Genomic DNA, 23793 nt, shown 5'->3' with positions numbered 1-23793 from the left:
ATCGTCATCGGGAAAATATGTACTCACAAAGTCGCTTCGCAATCATCATTAGGAGAAAAATGGCGTTTATTTTCGAACTTAACTTCTGCCTTGGATCTTTAGCGCGGGGTTTAAAAAAATTTGCCTCAAATCCTCACTTGTTACGTCACGTTTCGAATAAAAAATGGTTATCGGTGAAGAGCCTGAATTCATCTACAGAAAACATGTCAAAGTTTCATGGTTGTAAGTCATCTGTGAAACCATGGAAACACAATAGCACATTAGCTTTACAAGAGCTGGTGGCAACTCCAGAAAGAGGATACCTCACTTTCTAGCAATTCATGAATAACTCGCGTACATATCTGATGGCGTAGTGGGATTATTTGAGTCTGCTAAAGGTTCTTTCCAATGAGAAAGCTTTAAATCTACATTGGAAAAAAGTGCGTGACTCTAGCATAACAATGCCTGAATTTGCGCCAATAATTTTTTCCTTCTAGAGTTTTTCCAAGAACAAGGAAAAAATTCTTGGTTAAGCAAAAAAGGTAGCTCTAATTAAGCAGCATCATTCTTGATTTAAGACAAAATATTTCTTAGCAGCCAATTCAAGAATTGTTTTCTGCAATGCACCCTTCTTTGCACTCAAGCTGACTGTTGAAGAACACAGGAAAAAATCATGAGTTGATCAGCCATTTCACAGAAGACTTACATCAATCTACTTTTTAAAGCAGTTTCTGCTAAAAAAATAATTTAAATCTCAAATTACCAATCGGAGGAAGAATAATAGAGACATGTAACAAAATAATTGATTTGACATTATTCTACGACATTATCATCATATGAGTCTCGTAAATTCAGGAATTTTGCACAAATTTTAAAGTGCCATTTATTAGGTGGCTCGCTTTGCAATGTCGAGTTATCGAGGCTTTCGTGAAATGTGAATGTGACTTTTGAGCAAAGGCGTTCTAGCAGCAATCTTTATTTCCGCTGCTCGGATTAACGCTACGAGCGCCTTGGTCATCCTTTGATCCAGTAAAAGGCACCCCCTCAAATCTACCACCAATAATCCCCGATTCAAGTTTCAGCTTAGGGTTGAAAGCTTCGATCTTAATTATGCCTCCGTCACCGAAATCCTTCTTCCAGATGTTCGTGGCTAACCAGTATTCGACTTCTTTTTCAACACCCCAACCGAAGATTTTCAAGGTTATTTCGCCGATGCGTTGCGCTTCCGGTATTGGCTTGTAAACTCCTGCAACGATCAGAAAATTGCGTGTCACTAAGCAAAAAAAACAAAAACAACAACAACACAAGCACACGGGAGGGACATACCCATATCTTAACTTAATTGTGTTTAACGAAACCACTTTGTGGGAAACTCTTCGCACGCATGCACTGCATTTTGCGCTGGAAACCACAAGTTCTGACTTCTCTATAAAACTACCTATCTGCATAGAGAAATTATTGGCTTTTATAAACTTCATTTTTTAATGAGAAAGCACTTTTCTGTTTCGCCCTTTATACAAAATCGCGCTTATGCAAAGGCAATCTTATGGAACTTCTTTTTTTTATGATACTAGCCAATGATAGTGATTTCTAGGCTATGGCCTATGGCTCAATATAATTAGGTAGTTCAATCAATACATCCACCTGACCAAATTCGAAAATTTTGCAGATATCGGCGGGTTATAACCTCTAGATAAGCCTATCCTCTTCCAATTTTTGAAATGCAACCTAGATTTCATAATGTCACGTGATGAAATTCGACGGCGAAGTTGCCAAACCACGTATCTCGTTTTCGACGCTTAAAAATCTTTGCTCCTATTTAATTTTTTTGAAGGAGAACAAATCAACATCTTCTCACAGACTTTTCTTCGCACCAAGAAGAAAATCAAGAGAGTTTTTAAGAATTGACGTTGAGTGGTTTTCCATGTCAAAAATAAAATATGACAGGAAGTCTATAATATCACAAACCGAGATAAGTGGTTCGGGAGTGTCGCCATCCAATTGTGAGTCCTCTCATTTCTTCGATCCTCCGACGTATGGGTGTATCTCTATTTTCACATGAGCCGCGGAAAGCATCTAGTCATACGGAGCACAGGGCTCATGTGGAAATCGAGGTACGCCCTTACGTCGAGGATCGACGATTTAAACGATTACACTCTCATTTTTTTATCATAGTTAGAGACCTATCGGACAGATTTCCATAATTTTTGTGGTTGCCAGCATACGTTAACCTCTGGACGAGCAGAGCCTGTTTCCCTGAATTTTTCATATTAAAGACACAGAAATTGATTCTTAAGTCGCCACGGGCCGTTTCACGGGATTTGTCCCAGGGAAAAATCCCACTTACGAAGTTGATTGATTGTTGGGAAAAATATTGATTAACTCAATATTTTTCCCAACTTCGTAAGTACCAAACCAAGTTTGGTCCTTGTACCCCTAGGACTCACTGAGAGAGGAAAAAGAAGTGAAAACAAATGGTGCGATGATTTGTTGATTACTCCATTGTTCATGTTTGTTTCCTTAAAATAATGTGTCTAGTTGTCAATTGAGTGCAATTATTATTTTAATCCCGGTTAAATACTCGACTTTAACTAATTTATCTTCCCGCGCAAACTAGTCGCAGGATCGTATGAGCCCCGTCCCGTGGAGACGGTAACTGGGAAAAATCCCAGAAGTTTCATTCTTGCGATTTGAACTTGGGACAAATCCCATGAAAACGTCCGGGAGCAAGGCTTAGGGGCGCGAAGCCTTCTCTACGAGTTGAGCCATGTAGCGTCCAGGTGGAGCAGCCTCCAAGAATTTAAATACTTTTTTCATTGTACCTTTTTTGTAGAAAAGGATGTCCTCATAAAACTGCATGGTTGCTGTGACGGGGCCGTATGTAAGGATGTCCAACTTGATGCCGTTAGCGGAGTAGCCCAAAAATCCGCCAGTTTCCACTACGCGTGGCTCCGGCTCCACACGGTAGAATTTCTTTACTGGAATGAGTATTAAAATCGTATCAAAATCAGTCGATGCGGGTTAATGGCAATTATAAATCAAAATGAGCAAAATTGTGAGCATTTACGCCTGAATTGTCTCGCAGAAAACAATTTCAGCGCTAGAGACGTAACACAAACTCCGTGTTCATTTGTACACTCAACAACAATAAAAATACAATTTAAAAAGCGGGTAGCAAGACTAAAATTTCACGAATAAGACCAAAACGTTTCGGCTGAAAACGCAGCCTTCCTCAGCTGGATAAATGAAAAGAAAAATGGTAAAAATCTAAAATAGTACCTGACTGTGCCTTTCACAGAGAGAATGTTGTTGTGACAGCCGCTCGCTTCTCGCTTTGAAAGGTACAGCCAGGTACTATTTTAGATTTTTACCATTTTTCTTTTTATTTATCCAACTAAGGAAGGCTGAGCTTTCAGCCGACACGTTTTGGTTTCATTCGTGAAATTTTAGCCTTTTTACCCGCTTTTTAAATTGTATTTTTATTGTATACGGGCTGCGGAGCGTCTATCATATCTCACACTCAACAACTTGGAATGAGAATTAGTGGCGTAGCGTAGTTTGCGATAGTCGATTGATCTCGAAGAAAATGAGCATTTTTGAGAAAAAAGAACTCCGCCTACTGTACCACCAAATAACGTTTTATTTGACAGGACTGTGCCGCCGAATAACGTTTAATGCGACGGTACCGCACCGGCAAATAACCACCTCAGAGGGGGAAAAAAATAAAATTAGAGTTAAACGATTATTGTTCTCCATGCTTTAACAGAAGCATCTTGTTAGCGTTTAAGAGGTGCATTCACATCAACTTACTGAATGTCAGATCGCTTGAGTAAGCTTTCTTGTATCCTGCGTTTGTACACTGCGCGCTCTTGCAGGTGCTTGTGTCCGGCACTGTGAAGGTTGCTTCTTTGGCAAAACCCACACCGTAAGGCACACACCCGTCCTCGGTTTTACTCGCGGTTCCAAGATCTTCGACTTGCCTACCTGTCACAACGCCTGTGTCTCGGAAATACTTGTAGGTGAACTTGGCCGACCTGTGGGATGAAACGTCAAGATACACACTGATTTTCTGGTGATTCGAAGATGTCATTACACGTTTCATTGAGGGATCCAGGAAGTTGGCAGCATTGTTTTCTTTCTCTTTAAATCTATGGATATGAATCGATTCTTAGAGAGGCTAGGAATGTACTCTGACAAAAATCGATCATTCGGCATAGGTTTAAATGGAGAAATGCCGAAGTTCAGTGGAAAAAAAACACATTGGATCTAGAGTCCAGACTCTTAAAAACATCGACAAGAAAAAGTACTCTTGATTCAATCAGAATCTAGCTTAAATCAAGAACTAAGCCTCTTAATTTTAGCGGATTTCGTTTTGATTCAAGTAAGAAACCGATTGAATCAAGAGTATTTTTTCTTGTCAATGTTTTAAAAAGTCTGGACTCTAGATCCAATGTGTTTTTTTTTTCCAGTGTTGCCAACCTGCTGGATTCGTCTCTGCCATATATCGGCTGTACCATAACCATTGACCAAGGCGCCCAAAAGTCAAATAATAGCGAGAATGACTTACAATATCGCCATCGGTGAATTTTATCCGTATGTATGTAAGAGTGGGAAAGTCATGCAACAGTGCTACCATTTTATATGTAGACAGTTGTTGTGCGATGTAAAGGTAATATGTGACATTGAAACTCCAAATGTTGAAGCGTTTTAATTTAAATTCTACTGAAGTTAATCGTCGCAAGAAAGTCGATTAAACAATAATTTTTCACATTTTTAGTTTTCTGAAAGAGTTTTTGATGAAGAATGTAGAAGGGGTAGAGGATAATTTTCTATTTTATTGCTGTGCGGCCATGTATGTTTTCCTATTTCTTTTCTCTTTATTCAAAAAAATAAGTCAGCTTAAATTTCTGTATTTTTATTTTCTGACTTGTGTAGACATTTCCTTCAACGAGCTGCGGTAGGGAACTCATATTCGTGCAACAAAGTCTCCGCAAGGTCTGTCCTGATGGGCTCTGTAACTTGCCATCTAATCCTCCCTTGAACTTCATATGGAACACAAGAATTCTAAAAAAAATATCTAAGCCTTGTATTTTTATTGTTATGAGAGTGTTAGGTAGCGGAAAAACGACGAAGTATTCAAGGCTAATTTTTTGCTTTTCCTTCTTCGTTTCGAGCAAGAAAAGTTCGGAAGGGAAAAAGGAGGAGAAAAGAAAAGAGAGGGAAAAAGAGGAAAAGTGAAAAACATTTGAAGGTGGAAGAATGTGACAGTATTTCCCATTTCGAGTCCTATCGTCAAGAAACGGGATGAAGAAAAATTCCTTTCCATTTATTGTGTAAATGCCTGCAAAAGTTTGAATTATTATTATCTGGCCGGTAGATTATGGATACATACCCATCTTTGCAGTAGCCGCCGTTTTCATTACAAGTTAGGATACGGGCCGCCGAAAATTGAAGCCGTGTTTTGTTTTGGATGCACCATCTATCCTGAAGAGCTGATACCACTGAAGTTACCTAAAATCAACACAAAATAATTATCGGTTCTCTCCAAGTAACGAGTTTTTAGTTCTACTAGTAGTGTCACTTCAGTTAAAGTGAGATTCAATGCGAGCGATGAAACTTCTAAAAACATTAAAAATACACCTAAAATCACAAAGTATTACATTTAAAATCAAACTTTCACGGAAAAGTGAAATTCCCGTCCCTGAATGGCGTCACTCAACGTTTTTGAAATCAGCCGCTAATCACTGACTGTGGATACGTAAAACTGTGGTTTTGGGAGAGGGGATCAGTGAGTACACAGGAAGAGAAAGTAACCAAAATCTTGTGTTAATTTAAAAGTAAAACACGAAGTAACACAAGCTGTTGGTTAACTTTCTTGGCTCTTGGTTTTTTTGTGTCCCCGTGTGTCAAATCGACCAATTCTTTCAGTTTAGGCGACCAAATTTTTGTGCGAGATCTGCGACCTCGTTAAAAAGTTGCCAGCCTCCATCGGACCTGAATCGCATCGGTGATAATCCAATGCGCTAGCCCTTTTCAAGTCACAACCTTTGAGCAGTGGCGTGGCGTGAATTGCGATGTATCGATTTTATGCCATTTAAACCTAAGAAGAATCGATTCTGAAGGTGTTCGCTGCGAACACTCTAGTTATCGATCCTTTTCCATAGGTTTAAATGGCATAAAATTTAGTCATTGACCGGTCATAAATGAATTGAAGCTCATTAAACCCAAGAAATTTCGATCGTAAGAAACACTTGGACGCATTTTGCCACCGTGGCGCAGAGGGTCCGATTCAGAGACAAGGTTGTGTGTTTGTTTACATTTGAACCAAGGGTTCGATATTATGTCGAATGGCGTAAAGCAGACGCATCTTATGTTGAGACAAATGTCAATCTCTGATTACCTCCGAATCAGCACCATTCAACAGGTTAATGCATGCAGTCAGATGGCACCACTGATGAGTGGTGACCTAAACAAAACAACCCTTGACTTTTTGTGCTGGTTACACGCTCAAATTTCCATCAATTTCCGATCAAATGGTGACTGGTGCCGGTGCGTGGTGCGCACCATCTACCATCAAATTTCTGCGGCCTGCAAAAATTTGATGGTAGATGATGGAGCTGTAGGGCTAATCCTTCATCTGATTTCCACACAACCGTGCTTATTTCGTGCTTATTTCAATCAACACGCTGTTTTAATTAATTTTACTCATCAATCTAGATAACTATCGACCGTCATCTTGGTCATCATTTTGATCGGAATTTGATGGGAATTCGATCGTGTAACTAGGCCAATTGTCTCAACATACGATGAGCTCGCTCTAGCCACTGAATCGGTCTATTACAAGGGGAACGAGAGAATACTCACGTGATCAGCGAGGCAGTTGTCGAAGGGGCTCCGGACGGGGTCGGCGATGCCTTTGGCGCAGCGTTTCCATTTGGACCTGGCATCGAATTCGGCGGGGATGTCCTCGACGCCCGGCGCGTTCGGGTCCGGACTGTCCTCCTCGATGGAGTCGAAAGTCGAACTCGGCCTCCGACGCCGGCTCCTCAGGATCCTCCGGCTCCGGGGTCGGCGCCGACCTCGACAACACGGCTCCGGAGCGCAACTCCGGCCGCGCCATCTGCGGCGGATGCAACGGCTCCGACAGTGGCTTTTCCACGTCTGGCTGTTGCCCCTGTTGTACCTGTTGTACCTGATGTACCTGATGTACTTGCTGCACCTGGTGCTGTAGTTGTCCGGTTTGCAAAAGCTGCTGCTGCACCAAGTGCACGCCGGACAATAGAGGCTGTTGCAATACGTGAATTGCCGACGGCAGCTGTTGTATGTATATGGTTTGAGGCCGTTGTACTATGATGCCCGGCTGATTTTGCATGTCGATACTCGGGGGCTGATGTACTAAGTTTATATCCGGCAGTTTTTGTATGTTAACATTTGGGACCTGCTGTTGTAGGTTTATGTCAGGCTGTTGTAAGTTAATGTTTTGGGCTTGCTGTTGTGTGCTTATGTCCGGCTGTTGCTGTATGTTAATGTTTGCGGGCTCCGGTTTTATGTTTATGTCTGGCTGTTGTATGTTGATGTTTGCGGGCTCTTGTTGTATGTTTATATCCGGCTGTTGTTGTATGTTTATGTCCGGCTGTTGATGTATGTTAATGTTTGCGGGCTGCTGTTGTGCGTTTATGTCCGACTGTTGTATGTTAACGTTTGCGGGCTGCTGTTGCGCGTTTATGTCCGACTGTTGTATGTTAATGTTTGCGGGCTGCAGTAGTGCGTTTATGTCCGACTCGTGTATGTTAATACTTCCGGGCTGATGTTGTACGTTTATGTCCGATTGATGTTGTATGTTTATGTCCGATTGATGTTGTAGGTTAAAGTTCGCGGACTGTTGTTGTGCATTTATTTCTGACTGTTGTTGTAGGTTAAAGTTTGCGGACTGGTGATGTACGTTTATGTCCGACTGTTGGAGTGTGTGAGTGATGCCTGGCCGATGTGCTACGTTTATGTGTATGTTTATGTGTTTGTGTTTGTGATGCTTCTTCTTTTTCTTCTTGCACAGCAGGCCGAAGAAACATCGGATATTCCTGAAGAAACCGCGGCTCTGCAAGCCCTCTGCAGCATTGCTGTCATACTCGATCAAATCTTGGCCGGCCTTTGACAGGTGCAGATTCTGATAAGCGATCGCCTCTTTAGCCTCCAAGTTCTCGCCTGCCTGAAAGCATCAAACCTATTATCAGAGAAATTCGTCCTTCCCTATGATATTTCACCTTTGAAATAATTAACGTATCTATAAATGCATAAATTCCACTTCATATAATTATCTTAAAAAAATTGTATCAGAAAATCCAAACAACAACAAAAGTATGTGTAGGAAAAATATTGAAACAATTATTTTAAATGGATTTACATTGGTAAATCACAAAACCCAAAAGTTTAATTGAATATAAATAATAATGAAAATATTGTACCTTTTGTATTAGGTATATTTAATAATCAAGATGAGCCTCAATTTAATTTTTTTACCGGTGGAATATCCGAAGTTGCATTTTTACTCGACATTATTTGTGATGGAGCCCTGCAGAATGATCATTTAAAGCTCCTACCTAAAGGCACATTTTGCCTTGATAGCCACGTCAAATTATCGTAAAACGAGCTTCATTTTGAGATACAGATTCACCATTTCTAACTCAATCATAAATACACCTACCTCTTTAAAGATCTAATTAAACATTTCGTTGCCTCTCAGTGGAAGAGACCTAGTTACATCCCACAAATTTTACTTTTGATGGGATACTTTTAGGCATTTTAAATTGAAACTGGTTGCTAGCAACATTTTGGTTAGCGATTACTGGGGAGTGATATTCTCGTAAAAAATTGAGTTGCTTGTGTCAATTTGGCAGCCGTTCCCTCGTCCAGGAAACCACGATTTGTCGTTCCATAATGGTCCAGAACTGTTCTGTCGTCCTAAGGAAAAACGCCGTATGAGCATTCGAATGTTGCCAAATTTTCTAGCAGAAAATATTTAGTTTTGAGGAAAGTTATGAATATTTTTTCCTCAAATTTTCAGAAATTCTATGGGAAATTACGAACAAAATTATTCAAAAAATCGGATGGAAAATATTCATAAACTTACCACGAAATGCGCATTTTATCGAAGGAAATTTTGCAACGCTTGAAGATTCATATGGCGATTTTCCTTAGCGCGGCAGTGTTGCAGGGTCGCCGGTGGTTTGGAACACCGAGAAAATCAGGGCAGATTTTGGGGGATCGGAAAAAGTCAGGGAATTCACACTAAAAGTCATTGTAATTTAATTTGTGTTCAGTGCTCAGCAGCAAGGAGTGTAATTTAAAGGAAAAAAGTCAAAGTCGAAGTGTTATTCGAATGTTAGGGAATCCGAAAATTTTGAAGTATGGGTAAAGCAAAAATAATCAGAGAAAAGTCAGAGAAAGTCAGGGAATTTGAGTATGAAGAAATTATGGCAACCCTGTGCTGATTCCTAATCCCAAAAAGCAATCCAAAGTATCGTCACTTACCTGCCATTGCTGTTGCCCTCCATTGATGAGCTTGACGTACTTCCCACTGTAGCGAGAGGTCCCCGCATTGATCTCGCCGGTCCAGGACAAAAGCGCAAAGGCCGAAAGCAAAAGCGCGAAACCGTCGCGCACGGCTGAGAACGCCATGTCACCAGCGACAAAAGTACCCCTGTAAAAAGAGGGGTCCACCGTGGCCCAATCGAAAACCGTAAACGCGTCTGTCGTCATAGTTCCTTAAATTGCTCCCGAGCAATTAGTCGTTGTCGTTACCAACGCGCTTCCAATCTCACCCACGATCGTAAACGTAGCTCATTCCGCTTCGGGGACGCTTTGCACGGTAAACGAAGAGCACAAGATGCGCCTCTTTTTTTGGGACGCATCTGTCGTTGAGCCGTCGGGCTGAGGTGAAGAGGAAGGAAAGAAAACTCACTCTGTAAAGTCTTTTCTTGTTTGATTCATTGATTGATTGATTGGTTTGGTTGGTTGATTGGTTGGTTGGTTGGATTGGTTGATTGGTCGGTCGGTTGGTTGGGAAGTTGGTTAGAGAGCGTTCAAAAATCACTTAACTCACTTTTCCGGCATTTTTGACTCGGGTTCGATTACCCATGAATACACATTTTTCCGAGTCTCTTCGTCAATTCAATGAACTTGAACTTCTTGAAAGGGGGCTCTGTCCCCCACTTTGAGGGGTCGGTATTTTGGACACGGATGGGCCGATTTTGGATTTCTTGGTGTCGATAAGTTAAAAATTTCCGTACTTTCTGATTCAGATGAAATAATTTTTAAATGTTGACATAAACCCTGACTGTCGAAGTACGGACCCCCTTTTATCCTCAAGGGGCGCACGTTGGGGGGGGGGGGGGATCTAGGACCATGAAATTCGGATTCCTTGGGTTTGATTCCTTTCATCCCCGCGATCCTGGACTTCTAGCGACCGAAATTAACCGAGAAAAATGCCTGGTACGGTAGGTCTGGGCCACCCGGTATAGTAGTATAGCATATATTATAGCATATGTATATAGTAGTATAGTATGTGGTAGTGTGTAGTGTATAATACATACTCCTCTTGTGCCAAGGTGATGAAACTATCGCTGAAATACTTAAATTGATTCTATAGTATTTGCAAATAATCTTTCAAATTTATTGTGTCTTGGTAGATCCCGACTCGTCCTCGAAGAAATGACGGGAGAGATGTGGGTTTATACGTCAAACTGTTGTCATAAGTCGAAAACGCCTTCAGTTTTGCGCGATACTTCACCGCGCACACCAGAGTGAAAATATTTGTATCATAAATTGCCGTGCAGAATCCTCCATTTTCCAAACATTCATGAAGTATTCTGTCTCGCATCTAGTCGAGAAAATCTTTGTGGAAACTGTCAACATTAATGTCATGGGCAAATCGCGATCCTGTCGGAAAAAAACCCAAAAATTTTGGACGACTTTCGAAAATAAAAACCGAATGAGGAAATTTTTCCAGTTAATACTTTTTCAGACTAGAATCTTTGTTGAATCAACCTCAATTCTCCTTAAAGTGACAGAACGTCTCTTGGCAGCAACAGAATACCGTTTGAAACAAGATGATTTCCTGTTGACTCAACGAGATTTCTTGCCCGGGAACTATATTGATTGGAATTTCTATTGATCCCATAGAAAATTTTTCTCCGTTTTTATTATTCAAAAAAAAAAAAAAAAAAAAAAAAAAAAAAAAAAAACCCCTTCTCGAAAGTGGAGTCATTATTGGAGCCAATCGAGCAGTTCTCTCAAGGGTTGTTGTAGCAGTTCAATCATTTTGTAGTTTCTCGCTCTCGCCATCGTCGTTAAAATACGCCGGGAGTCGCAACCCAGCATTACTTTCCTGGGAGTTTCCGAATAATATCGACAAGGCCGGAGCCTTAGTCGAAGAGAATATCGTAAGGGCTCATATCCATCTCCACATGAGCCACCTCGCCCATATAACTCCATGCATTACACGGCTCATGTGGAATGAGAGATACGTCCTTATGGCAGAGGAGCGACGATATGTACAAATGGGCGCTAGTCTCCTTTTAGGATTTCTATCGGGTCTCTCTTTGCGCACGGCGGAGCCCTGGAAGTCAAGTACTGTCACCCCAGACTCCTTGCCTCCCTGAAAGGAGAAAATAAATAGCACTTGCGAGTCCGCTTTTGAGATACTCCCAACGTTTACTCTCTTCCCATTCGCTCCCCTCGAAGACTTTTCTTTCACATGCCGAGACCCCGTCGCGCATTCCGGCCTCTTAATGCATGTAAAAATATTTATAAGATCAGGTAGTAAAGCAACTGAATGGAATTTTTCAGGAACGTTTAAATTCAGTGAAAGGCTCTGTCCGCCGAATCGAATGGTACTCTCTCAAGTTCGGAAGGAAGAAAAGTGAGGTTGTTATTGCGATGGAAATCAATGCCTCTTTGAAATAGTTTATTCAATTATTGAAAGTCAATGACTCGTTTTTTACGTTTTGCCCGTTTTTCAATCTCAGGAAGCGTAAAAAACGCATTTTTTCCCGCAGATTGTGGAGTCAGGAGTGTATTTCAGACTTTTCTAATGCGTTCATTGTGATTTTTAAGCCTTTTTGTATCAAATACAACTCTTTTTCTTGTTCTACACTGAGAAAAAGCTATGGATTATAAACCAATTGGTTCATATGGAACACCATTAATAGTTGTATATGAACTAATGATTATCGGTCTGTGAACCATACTGCGGTAGCTCGTACCATAGTATGGTATATATACCATAACTAAGGTGTATGTACTATGTACTATTATATGTTGCCTACACTACTATTAGTGGTGATCCATATGAGCCACCAATTGGTTTATAAGCCATAGATTTTTCTCCGTGTAGGTGTAGTTTGCAACAGGCCCATTGAATATCGCATATTTCTACGATCAAACTTTTTTCTCTCAGTGAACGTGTATAGGGAAACTTGGACGATCAGAATTTTGAATGAACATATGTGACACTGGCTGAGAGTTTTATTCTGACGGCAGGTCGTCCAAATGCGGTCTCGCAGCAGTAATCCTTTGCTCGATATTGAGCAAGGGACAATCTTGCTTGAATTTCACGTAACCTTTGTCCCCAAAATTGGGCCCCCAAATACCCGCAGCTTGCCAAAAGTCCTGTCCACCCTCTGAGCCCCAGCCAATGAGACGGACCGTGATGTTACCCCAGGGGACAGCAATTTTCGTCGGCGAGTAAACACCTGAAAAAGATGGCAGATTTAAGATCAATCGGACAGTCAAAGCTCCCCATGTTAGCAGTTTTGAAAAGTAATGTCAGTCAATTTGAAAAAAAAAGAATGGTGGTTTAGGAGCAGGAAAATTTGTCTCCGGTAATTTATACTTGTTCCTGTTTCGTATACAGATGTCAGGAGCGTCATTAGAGAAGAGCAAGGTGGATAGCATTCCTATACTGCCGTGCTAAGGAAAAACGCCGTATGAGCCTTCAGACGTTGCCACATTTCCTTCAATAAAAACCTAATTTACTGGGAAAATCGTGAATTTTTTCCTTTAATTTTTTCATACAAATTTGTTCGCACTTTTGTCTAAAATGTCTGAAAATTTCAAGGTAAAATACGCATAATTACTCTCAAAATTACTAGTTTTATACGGGGCAATTTGGCTACTCTCGAATGTTCATACGGCGTTCTTCCTTAGCACGGCAGTATTTCCGTCCGTATTTGTAGTTTGGTCAATTTTGATCAATTTTAGGGTATTTGCGGAAATTTTCTGAGATTTTGCCACCCACCCTTAGATCCTTTTGAAATGATACCTTTGATTTGTGTCAAAAGAACTGACTCTGATTTCAGCCAAAATATTCTTGAATAAATTGTCGCCGCGAATACATCGATGGCCAAAATCGGAAACCTCGTAAACCAATAGCGATGCTCCTAAATTTTCTCTCCTACTTTATTTTTTTTGAAAAAAATCAAGCCTTTATGGTTTGAACTTTTGACAAAATAATGTACGAACAGACAGGAAAAATCGAGGAAGTTTCTAAGAAATTACGTTATTAGTTTTCCAAGGAAAAAATGAAGTACGACTGGAGGTCTACAATGTCGCAATATGGAAACGTGGTCTCGTACTTTAGCCATCGACGTATGTGCGTTATGCATATGCTGTACTCACATTTCTACTTTCAAACCTTTTTCACAACAGCTAAAATGATTTGAAAAAAATATTTTTGAGCTTAGCTCATCGAATGCTTTCAAACGGAGCCTCCCAATTTTTTGTGCCTTCACTTCAAGAGTTAAGCGGTGTAACTTACCTTCTTTGTAGTTCGGAAAATCCGTGTAAACAGTAACCTCGGCGGTGACAGAGCCGCGCATTATTTCCCGCCTAATTATGCTAGGCCATGGGGGAGTGATGTAGAATACTTCATCAGCTAAAAATCAATTATTTAATTATTAATAGCTAATTTGTAATAACCTTTTGATGAATTATCTACTATTTATCGACTAATTTGCTATTGAGTAAATCATATCAATTTTTAAAGCAAAAGCTGAAAAGTCAGGGTAGCATTCAACAGGGTATGAATCATGTTCAGTAGCTAATCGCCCTAATTCACCCCCCCCCCCCCATCGTAATTCGCCCTTTCCTATCGCATACTTAAGCATAAAACGCCACTCATAGGAATAACCTATCCCTATTAGAATATGCTATGCATGCATGTATTTTTGATGAAGTTAAGTTATTCATGTTATTTTTGTACGATAATCTTTAAATTGTTCATCGTGCACTGATAAAAAATTTGTAGTGAAATCCTGAGTGCGTTTCCTTTAAAGTTGGTACAGCTGTCTTACAATGTTAGTCAGAAGCAGAGCCCGGTCTACTCAGTTTTTGGGTGTATTTTCGCTTTTACGGAGCTGATCTCATTCTGTATTTTTTCACCCAGAACAGAAACCCTCTCCGTTTTTTCACCCATTTTTCTAATTTAATCAACACAAGCGAACGAATCCACAAACCTCTCAAGTAAATAAACTTAAAAATTCAATGAAAAATATAACAAAAAACAGAGCAATTAATCATTTATACCTCTATTAACGAATTTATTCAGCCGGTCTCTGCTGGTGGGGAATCTATTGCCGTCATCGCAAACCTTGCTGCAAGCTCGAGGTGCCGGTGGTTGAATCGGAGCCCTCGGGTCAGGGTCTAGGGAAATTTTTCCCCTTTTGTATTTCTGACACTCATCACTGGGGGTGCCCAACTGTCGCATGTACTGATAAGCCACCATTGCAGACCTGCAACAACAACCGGGAGTCAAAATTTTACGATTTTAAAGTTAATTTTGGACGCTAATTTCTCACTTTAAAGACACCTGATAATTTATGCGAAATCTTTCACAAATCTTACGTGAAATTATGATGAATTAATAATCGTGTGGCTGCTTCAAGTGTTACGTTTGGTAATGATACTCATAAATATGAAATGAATTGTGTACAAATCGACCGTTATTTTTAATTAAATTAAGACAAATCGTAACGAAGTGAGATTACTGGAAAATGATTTTAGATAAAATTTAAGTCACTAATCATCATCTATTTTGCAAGGTTTCGAACTTAAAATATTATTTAGTAAATTACACGACCATCTCGAAGCCTTCAAAATTCAATTTTTTGGCTGGCGCACATCCCTCCCCCCTAAACACGTAAAACATGCACCAACAAAATGGGAGCAAATTTTTAAATGATTCAATGAATTCTCACCCGCCACCATTTGTCGTCCGTTCGCAGTATCTACAGCAGTTGATGATAAATTCAGCTGCATAGGATGTTGCATCCGAAACGCCCCTTAACATGCATACTCGCTGGCGCAAAGCTGCTGCAGATGCAAGTGCCTGAAACAATGACAGCACCATTAGGAAACCATGAAAGACAAGTACCGCATGAGTGAATAAAATTAATCACTGCAACCAAAAGATTGCAACGTTTCAGAATATCCCTCCCCCTTCCAAAGAAAATTGTTTCACATAATAATTTATTCAAAAATCGAGCTACAAGCCAAAATAAATAATATAATACAGTATTATAGTGTAAATTTTTTTATTTTTGCTTGTAACTCAATTTTTTCAATCAATTTTTATGTCTATAAACCTTAGCCAGCCAAATTTGGCACTAAAATGAAAAATTTTTCTTGGGGTTCCTTTTTCAGAATTTTTTACTCCTTCTCCCTGGCAGATCTCTGTTCCCCCTCCTACCATTTTTGAGCCTTTTATTCAGTTGCGTTTGACACTTCTTCCGGTATCTGATGTAATGGTAGCAGACAATGTGTGCAGGTCGAATTTGAATAATTTCACTCACTGTCGGTGTCCTCTACATTTACAGCCTCACTAATGTACGGACGGTCGCAAATCATACCTTATCAACTTCTCTTTGCTTGTGGCGATTTATGGAGTAATAATTTCGAAACGCTGAGTTTTTCTCCGATTCAGCGCGACACTAAGTGGAAATCCTGAGCACCACATAATAGCCCGTCATCTCAAATAACCATCGGAAACGCGTAATTCCCTGTGCCTCAGCCAATAATCTTAAATGGCTTTCCCCAACTGGTGCATCTCCTTGAGCCTTGAAAGATTTTAATTTTTGATTCGGATGCGCCTCGTGGTTGAGGGTTGTTCTGTTATTTATTCTGAAGAAAATCATGGATTAATTGTGATTAATCTGGTTGAATTGGATGTGATCAATAAATGGCATAAACGATTCTAGCAAGGTGGCAACTCTATACTTCATCCATTTAACTGCATTATAAATAATCGATGTTTGGTGAGACACTAAAGAAAAAACGAGGGCAGCAATTTGAATGGACCACTAGACAAGGTACGAATTTCAGCATTCTGGTACATGTGCCCCAACTAAAATTTCACGTAGAATACGACGCGCACAATGAAAATTACCGAAATCAACTCCTTCCAAAGATATTTAATGATTCTTGATGCGTGCATTCAAACCACCCGCTCATGAAAACTCAATGATCTGCGTGATTCACATCGTGTGCTAAACGTTAGCATGACAGTTTCTGCGATGTACAAATCTGGCAACCTCAATCTTGACGCTTTGGCTCAGCTGTAGCAAATTGCTTATAGTTTGAAAAACACATGGTGGGAAATGAACATTACTCGATTGAGAAACTTGTTGAAACCGTTGTAGTGCGCGATTTGACTCACGTAGAGCTTTGAGTTTCTTGTGAGCGGGCAGTTCAAATTCCTCGTAACCAATGTGAAAGAAAAACGTTAATATCTTCGTTTGGAGTTTGTTTCATTACTTTTCGTTGCGCGAACCGTGCTCTACGTGAAATTCTGGTTAAGAAACATGTATCAGAATGCTTAAATTCGTACCTTGTCTAGTGGTCCATTGCAGGCCGAGTGGCACATTCTACTTTTACGAGTCGTCTCTGATCGGCTGATCCGTCTGGTGCCCACTTTCTGGGGCCCTTATGAAAAGCAATACGGGGATCATTTTTCATCGAAAATATCCCGAAAACAAGGACAAATAATTCACGCGTCGGAGATTTAAAGAAACCAATACTCCAGATTTTTCTGAAGAGATTGAGATCATACATGACACTTTTTTCTCAAACACACAGAGTAGTTCGACCTGAAATATCCAAGTGGCATATTTCAAGTTAAGAAAACAAAATCCCAGGTCGAACTGTTAGGTGTCCTTGAGAAAAAATTGTCATGTAATACCCGTGAATCTCTTGAAAAATGTGTAAAATTGATTTCTAAAGTTACCAACGCGTAAATTGCTCCTTGTTTTGTAGATATTTTCGATGAAAAATGAGCACTGTGTTATTTTTCACCAGGGCCCCAAAACCTGAGCACCAGGCGGATCAGCCAAGTAGAGGGTGCCGTGCCACTCGGCCTGCTGTCAAATTGCTGCTCTTCCTTCCTCTTTGTGAGACTCTTAAGGCTTCTTACTTTATCTAGAGTAGATAATCATCGGTTAATATTAAATCAATTCAAATGGGCAAAGCTCATCGTGGCGAACTCGCGAGAATTACCAGTAAACAGGATCATCGAAATAGGTTTAGATGAATACTTCCCATTTTATTGCTTTGATGGCTAGCGATGGATGGTAATTAATTGTTTATCTGTGTCGTACCCAGCTTGTAGCGGCATATCCCGTGTCCTGAGGGCCTCCCTCGCACCAGGACCTGCGACCATCGTATTCGTCCGTTGTGAAGCCGAGATATTCAAGAAACACGGCTGAAAGATTCGGAATGAGGGAGGTGGTTATATCTTGAAGAATGTTGATGAGATTCCTGTCCGGTACGATAGGGTTTCGCGCCACCAGATACTCCATCTCTGTATTTGTGAGCCTCTGGCCAAAATTCCTTCCAGCCTGCGATTGAGGAATAAAATTAAGTCATCAGTTGACCTTACCGAATATTCAACAGAAAGAAATCGCAGCTTCAGTACTTGAACCACTGGAGAGGGTCCTCACAATGTACGTTTCCTTATCAAAATTTTTACTTTGAAAACTGTGGACTCATCAAACATCGGTTTGTTGCTTACAAGGAAAAGGCAAAAACAAATGCATTTAAGTGAGTAAATGCTCTAAATTGAAATTATACGCGTAAAATATTTTTAAAAAAACCTTGCGAGATTGTTTGAATTTTTAAATTGAGTTTCGGAATTTTCTCAGAATGTTTAGATTACATTTTGAAAATAGGAACTAAGAACATTTAAATGTTACTAAGAGTGTGCAACTTACATCCTTTGCGAAAAATTACTGAAATCGTGCAAATAATTAAATTGAAGAAGGTAATTTTATCATAAATTAATAGTTTATTGGGAGTAAAGATAAAAGTTGTTCAGGTGATCACTTTATATTTGTAAGGTAACAAAAGTTGCCAAATCTAGGCGACATTAAAATGCTCTCTGTTCCTTTTTTGCAAAATGCAATCCAATTTTTGTAACGGATGCTTTTTACGTCATCAATTTAAAATAATAATTTCCTCATCATAGTGTCATTTTTTCCATTGCTTGAATCCGGAAATAATATCCAGGACTTTGGTGAGATAGGTTCCATACCAGTGCGGAATTCTCATCGAAAATGTTAATGTAGTGGAAGGAACAAACGAGAAAGAACAGTGGTGGCACAAATTTACCTTCCAGCGGCTCTGTTCCGTATTGATGGCGTCAATGAAAGCGTCTGATAACCATTCCGAGGGAGCTTGCCCGGAACTTGAGGCCTGGTATGGAGGTCTCGCCGTATATGGAAGAGGCGGTGTCAGGGCTGGATATGGAGGCCTCTCAGGGCGGAAGCTAGGCCCTTGAAGGCCCTGGCCCACAGGCCTTTCAGGCCAGAAGCTCGGGCCCTGAAAGATCTGGACGCTTGAGCCTTGGGGGACCGAGTCTGCTGGGCCTTCAGGCCCGAAGTCGGGGTTTTGTACGGACAGGTCTGAAGATTCATATAACCTCGCAATCCTAAATGGAAACATCTCCAACAAACCCTGTTTTTTAGAAGGAAACCACGAGGCAGGGAATAGACGTTGTTTTATCGCAAGGAATTTATTCATTCTTGGTCGAGGCGGCGTTGTCGGTATTTGTCTCATTGGCGGTAGTGGAGGATATGCTTGCGGGGGAATATATTCCGCCGGGGGAATATCTGCTATTGGAGGAAGATTTTCTTGTGGAGGACTCTTTTCAGGTGAAGTATGCTTGCCGATTGACGAGGACCTGTCATCATTTGGCACGGGTTCCTCTTGGTTATCTTGATTATTTGATTCTGGCGAGGGTTTTGCAGCATCTGGCGAGGGTTTCGCAGCACCTACTGGCAAGGGTTTTGTAGAATCAGGCGAGGGTTTCGCAGCACCTGGCAAGGGTTTTGTAGAATCAGGCGAGGGTTTCGCACCTTCTGACGAGGGCTTCGCAGCTTCTGGTGAGGGTTTTGCAACATCTGACGAGGGTTTCGTAAAACCTGGCGAGGGTCTAGTAGTTTCTGAAGAGGGTTTTGCAGCTTCTGGTGAGGGTTTCGCAACATCCGGCAGGGGTTTCGTAGAATCTGGCGAGGGTTTAGTAGCTTCTGAAGAGGGTTTTGTAGCTTCTGTTGAGGGTTTTGTTACATCTGGCACGGGTTTCGTAGAACCTGGCGAGGGTTTCGCAGCTTCTGACGAGGGTTTCGCAGAATCAGGCGAGGGTTTAGCAGCTTCTGACGAGGGTTTTGAAGCTTCCGGTGAGGGTTTCGCAACATCTGGCACGGGTTTTGCAGAACCTGAAGGAGGTTTTGCAAAATCCACCGGGGGATTTGCAGAATCGAGAGGGGCTTTCTGAGGAGCTGGTTCCTCAGGATACGAAGGTTCGCTCTCATAATCTGAAGTCTTCTCAAAATCATCCCCGTTATAATCATTTGACGAGGATCCGTCACCATCCTGTGAAAGTTCCTTATGAGCCAACGAAGACTTCTTACCGCCTGATCGGGATTCCTCGGAATCTTGCGAAGCTTGTTTAGGAGCAGATGTATCTGGTTTGTTTGGTTCTGATAGAAGGTCCCTCAAATCTATTAACAGCTCCTTCGAATCTTGTGAAGGCTCTTTCGAATCTAGTGAAAGCGCTCTCAAATCCGTCGAAGACTTTTTCGGATCGGGACCCGACGATTGTGGCTCGTGTTTGGCCGCAACCACCGATGATTGAGAATCGTTTGCCACGGAGGAAAGAACTGTCGGTTTTAGAGGCTCCTCCATTTCATCCGCGAGATCTTCTCCGTGATATGTGCCATATTCGACGATACGACGTGGAGAGGGGCTGTCTCTTTTCTGCAGACGATTCGAGCCCCGCTCACCGGTCAAATGTGAGGACACTGCGCTGCCATACACGAAACTCAACCCAAGGCTTAACACACTGGTGCAGAAAAGCAGACTTTTCATCCTGAAACTGTTCGAAAGAGTTTATTAAGTATGTGATGCAGTTGCCAAAGTAGAATGTATCAACGGAGAAATCGCGATATTTTTAAATTAAGTTGCGATTTTTTTACGAATTTTTGTGGAAAAATCGCTAGGATCACCAACATCTGAGCAATTATCTTCAGTATTGTTGCAATTTTATCTCTGTAAAGTCACGTTATAGGTAAAAAATTTGTATCCCACTTTATCACGATTTTTGTGGATAAAATCGCTAGGATCATCAAAATCTGAGCAATTATCCTCAGTCTTGTCGCAATTTTATATGTATAAAATCACGTTTGATAAAATCGAAATTTTATCCCAATTTATCACGATTCTGTGTTCGATAATATTGCGATAATTGCTGCTGGCAAAATCGCGATATTATTGCAAAATTATTAAATTATTACTATCCGTAAAAATTGAAGTTTCTATTCTTTTATCCTCTATTTGTGACCGAACAATTCCCGGGACCCAGCATGAGTAGAGTAAATGGAAGGGCTTGGAGAGTAAGGCGCAAAAGTGCAGTTTTTGAAAAAATTGAGATATTAATGATTTCAAGTAAAACTAGTCTTAATGCGTATTCATGTGAAAAATTCGCTCCCAAATTCCAATTTTTAAATATCAAAAAGTCAGTTTGAACTTCCTTTCCGCCGTAAGGATCCATGTAATTTCGAAACTTCAAACACGTATTTCTCGGAATAGCAAAACCTGCACTTATGCGCCTTGTCCTCCAAACCCCCCAATTCTCCTCACCAACTGGGCGTCGAGTCTCAAGTTTTCCCAATAGTCCATAAAACGAAGGCATTTAGGCTCCTGTACAGTGAAAAACACCATATCGACGGCGTAAGTCGGCAATCACATATCTCGTTTGCGGTGTCTGAAAATCTCCGTCTCTATGTTATTTTTTTAAAGGAGAAAATATCGACGTCATTCCTTCCAGTTTTTGCAGAATTTTCTTCGCACAGAGAAGAAAAATCACGGTAGTTTTAAAGAATTGCCGTTGAGTAGTTTTCCGTTTAAAAAATGAAGTATGACAGGAAGTCTGCGATGTCGCAAACCGAGTTATGTTATTGCCTGACTCATACCGTCGATATACAATCTTAGCAACCCCTGATACCGCTCACAAGGTTTTTGTACTGAAATGATAAGAGTAACGCTGAGCGCATAACGCCGAAGGCGCGAAGCAGTTCAGGGGGGTTGGACCGCGAGCGGTCAGGGCTTACTCCCCAGCGTGGAGCATAATTTCAGAGTGTCAAATAAAGCACTAGTTGAAACTGAAACCAATGAAACTCGTACCATTCACCTGTGAATGAACGGATGTCCACCTTGATGCGCAGGCAGTTGCCTCTTGACGATCATTGAATAAATACTCACTTTTTATGGTGATATGACACTTAAAAAATTGCACTAAACCAAATTTATAGTTACACTTCCGCGGATGTTCCACATGTTAATATTTTCGGAGAGCGGTTCCCGGGTCTCTCGTTTGTGCGCGTTCGAAGACCGAGGCTACTCCCAACTGCCCGGCAAATGTTTTACAGCCCCTTAAAAAATTAATATCGGCACGAGTGCCTCGTCGTTGATACGGCCATTCTCCACGCTCCGCGTTTAGGACAGTTTAACGGCTCCGCTTTATAACGAGATCGAGATCGACCAATGAAATTGGTCCAGGATCTGTCGATTAGACAATCCTGTTAGGGAACGGTCTAGCAGGCTGGATTATACAGGGTGCTCAAGGGTGAAACGCCCAGACTGCAGAAACGTGTTCTATGGGTTAGACTAAGACTTTTTTGTTGTAAGTTTTTTCCAAAAGTGCCCCCAGTCGGAGCCACGCCCCCCCCCCCCCAAAAAAAAAAAAATCGGAAAGTAAATCGTTTTTCCTGTATTTTGCAACGGTTGTGAACCAAATCTCATTAAAATTTGTACTCCCCTGTACTTCTATACCCTAAATTCATAAATGATCTAAAAAAATCGAAATCTCAATCTAAAGAGGAGGTTTGGGGTGTTCCGACTCATGCAGTCTGGCCGTTTAACCCTGGATCATCCTGTATATTGAGAACATCGCAGTGTCTATGCTGCTCTCCGATTTAATCAACCAATTTTATGCCTTTTATAGAGATTTTAGGGTCAAGTGGACGTATTTTTGCCATAGGGAACTGTAGGCGAGTGGGAAAGATGAGATGTTCTCTAGAAAGTTGGGTAAGAAACAGTGTAAAAGAGGGCGTGATTTTCTTTGGGGAGACGGAAAAGCGGGATTTTACAATCTATAAAACAGAACTAGGCGACATCTGCATTTGACATCCATAAGCCGTGGGCATGGCAAAAGAGCGTTGTGGACAGGGCTCATGAGTTAAATACAGATCCGCGGATCGTCGTCCTCGTCGTCGCCGCTGACGTCACTGGCGCTTCGTGGTTCTCATTCATTCCTATGGGCCTCAACTATGGAGCACACTCCTCTTTTTCTACCTGTCTCTGGTTCCGTTCAGCAGAAATACTCGTAGTCCAATTTTAGGCCTTTTATGGAGCTTTTATAGTCAATTGTAAAGAAATGCAACCTAGTAGAGTTATATTTTTCAGAGGCAATTGAAAGGCAGGTAGGTAATTGCATTTATTTGAACGTCTCTCAGTTAAACCGGAGACAAGAGACCTTTCACTGGTATCTTGACAATGGTAGAAGCTTTTACTTTTTGGACTTTAACATTCAATTGTTGACATATCTACTAGAGGCAGTTAATTATAATTTTTTCTTCTCTTTTTTGTTTCAGGTATTCATCACTTGCATTTGCCTTCTCCTGTTGCTGTTATTATGTAAGACTGTAACATTTACTCTCATCCTAGTTCTTGCATCAAAGACCGCACAAAACAAGTATATCACGGAATTGCCGAAATAATATTCTGTGAAAAATATGAGAAAGAATCGAGCAGAAGCTCGGAATCTCATTATGTGCGGATTTGTTTTTGTCGCAAAGGGTAATTAAGGAGTTAGGTGCACGATTTGTTGAGTGATTCCGTTGGAAAAATCAAGATATTGATTACTCTGAGAGAAAACCATTACGATGGTATAAAACGTCAAGACTTATATTTTCTTCTCGTCAGGTGTACATCTACAGACAGTAAGGCTCTATGCTTTTTTTTCACTTCTGGAACTGTTTTTCTTCAAACCACAAGGTTTCACTCAACAAATTATGAACTGAGGCAACATTCCACGATTGAAGTTGAAACTTCCTACAATCGTTAAAGATTTACAAAAATGGCTCGGGCTGTATCTATGCCATTTAAAATAAGCTGCACTCAGAGTCTTTGATGAACAATAAGTTTAATGAAGAAAGAAACATATAGGTAACAGATCATGAGTATTGATTAACTATTTCTATAACTTCAGAT

General features: G+C 40.8%; 3 protein-coding genes across 9 annotated transcripts in view; 1 reads left to right on the top strand and 2 right to left on the bottom strand.

Annotated features, from left to right (window-relative positions):
* The window catches only part of IRSp53 (Insulin receptor substrate 53 kDa), a 566313-nt gene that overhangs the window by 481542 nt on the left and 60978 nt on the right, over positions 1-23793 (top strand). The window lies entirely within an intron of this gene.
* Positions 527-9654, bottom strand: LOC109037264 (uncharacterized). Its single transcript, XM_072296486.1, has 7 exons — positions 9508-9654; positions 7418-8185; positions 6844-7326; positions 5372-5490; positions 3790-4013; positions 2802-2957; positions 527-1225 (listed from the first exon to the last, which is right to left on the bottom strand). Exons 1-7 carry the CDS (start codon positions 9652-9654, stop codon positions 942-944), a joined length of 2181 nt encoding a protein of 726 aa, XP_072152587.1. The 3' UTR covers positions 527-941.
* Positions 12484-22095, bottom strand: LOC109037262 (uncharacterized). Of its 3 annotated transcripts, none has more exons than XM_019051845.2 (7): positions 21713-22095; positions 18634-20398; positions 17625-17864; positions 15231-15361; positions 14560-14765; positions 13793-13909; positions 12484-12728 (listed from the first exon to the last, which is right to left on the bottom strand). In XM_019051845.2, the coding sequence occupies exons 1-7, from the start codon at positions 21766-21768 to the stop codon at positions 12502-12504; spliced, it is 2742 nt and encodes a 913-aa protein (XP_018907390.2). In that variant the 5' UTR covers positions 21769-22095; the 3' UTR covers positions 12484-12501. The 3 variants fall into 3 exon arrangements, with proteins under 3 accessions (XP_018907390.2, XP_018907391.2, XP_018907392.2); XM_019051846.2 differs by having other exon boundaries at positions 21706-22094; XM_019051847.2 differs by having other exon boundaries at positions 21784-22094.

Source organism: Bemisia tabaci, chromosome 2, assembly GCF_918797505.1.
Source record: "Bemisia tabaci chromosome 2, PGI_BMITA_v3".
Classification (NCBI taxonomy): Eukaryota; Metazoa; Arthropoda; class Insecta; order Hemiptera; family Aleyrodidae; genus Bemisia; species Bemisia tabaci.
Note: the sequence above shows the minus strand (reverse complement) of the source record. Positions and strands in the feature narration are given on the sequence as shown.

Excerpts from the sequence above, each read along its gene's own strand:
- LOC109037264 (XM_072296486.1), bottom strand. The coding sequence starts at position 9,654 with ATGGCGTTCTCAGCCGTGCGCGACGGTTTCGCGCTTTTGCTTTCGGCC. Across the intron at positions 7,327-7,417 it reads ACATAAACCTACAACAGCAG|TACAACGGCCTCAAACCATA; the intron begins GTCCCAAATGTT and ends CGGGCATCATAG. Across the intron at positions 2,958-3,789 it reads CTCAAGCGATCTGACATTCA|TAAAGAAATTCTACCGTGTG; the intron begins GTAAGTTGATGT and ends TACTCATTCCAG.
- LOC109037262 (XM_019051845.2), bottom strand. The coding sequence starts at position 21,768 with ATGATCGTCAAGAGGCAACTGCCTGCGCATCAAGGTGGACATCCGTTC. Across the intron at positions 17,865-18,633 it reads CGGAACAGAGCCGCTGGAAG|GCTGGAAGGAATTTTGGCCA; the intron begins GTAAATTTGTGC and ends CCTCAATCGCAG. Across the intron at positions 13,910-14,559 it reads GAATAAATTCGTTAATAGAG|CTGATGAAGTATTCTACATC; the intron begins GTATAAATGATT and ends ATTGATTTTTAG.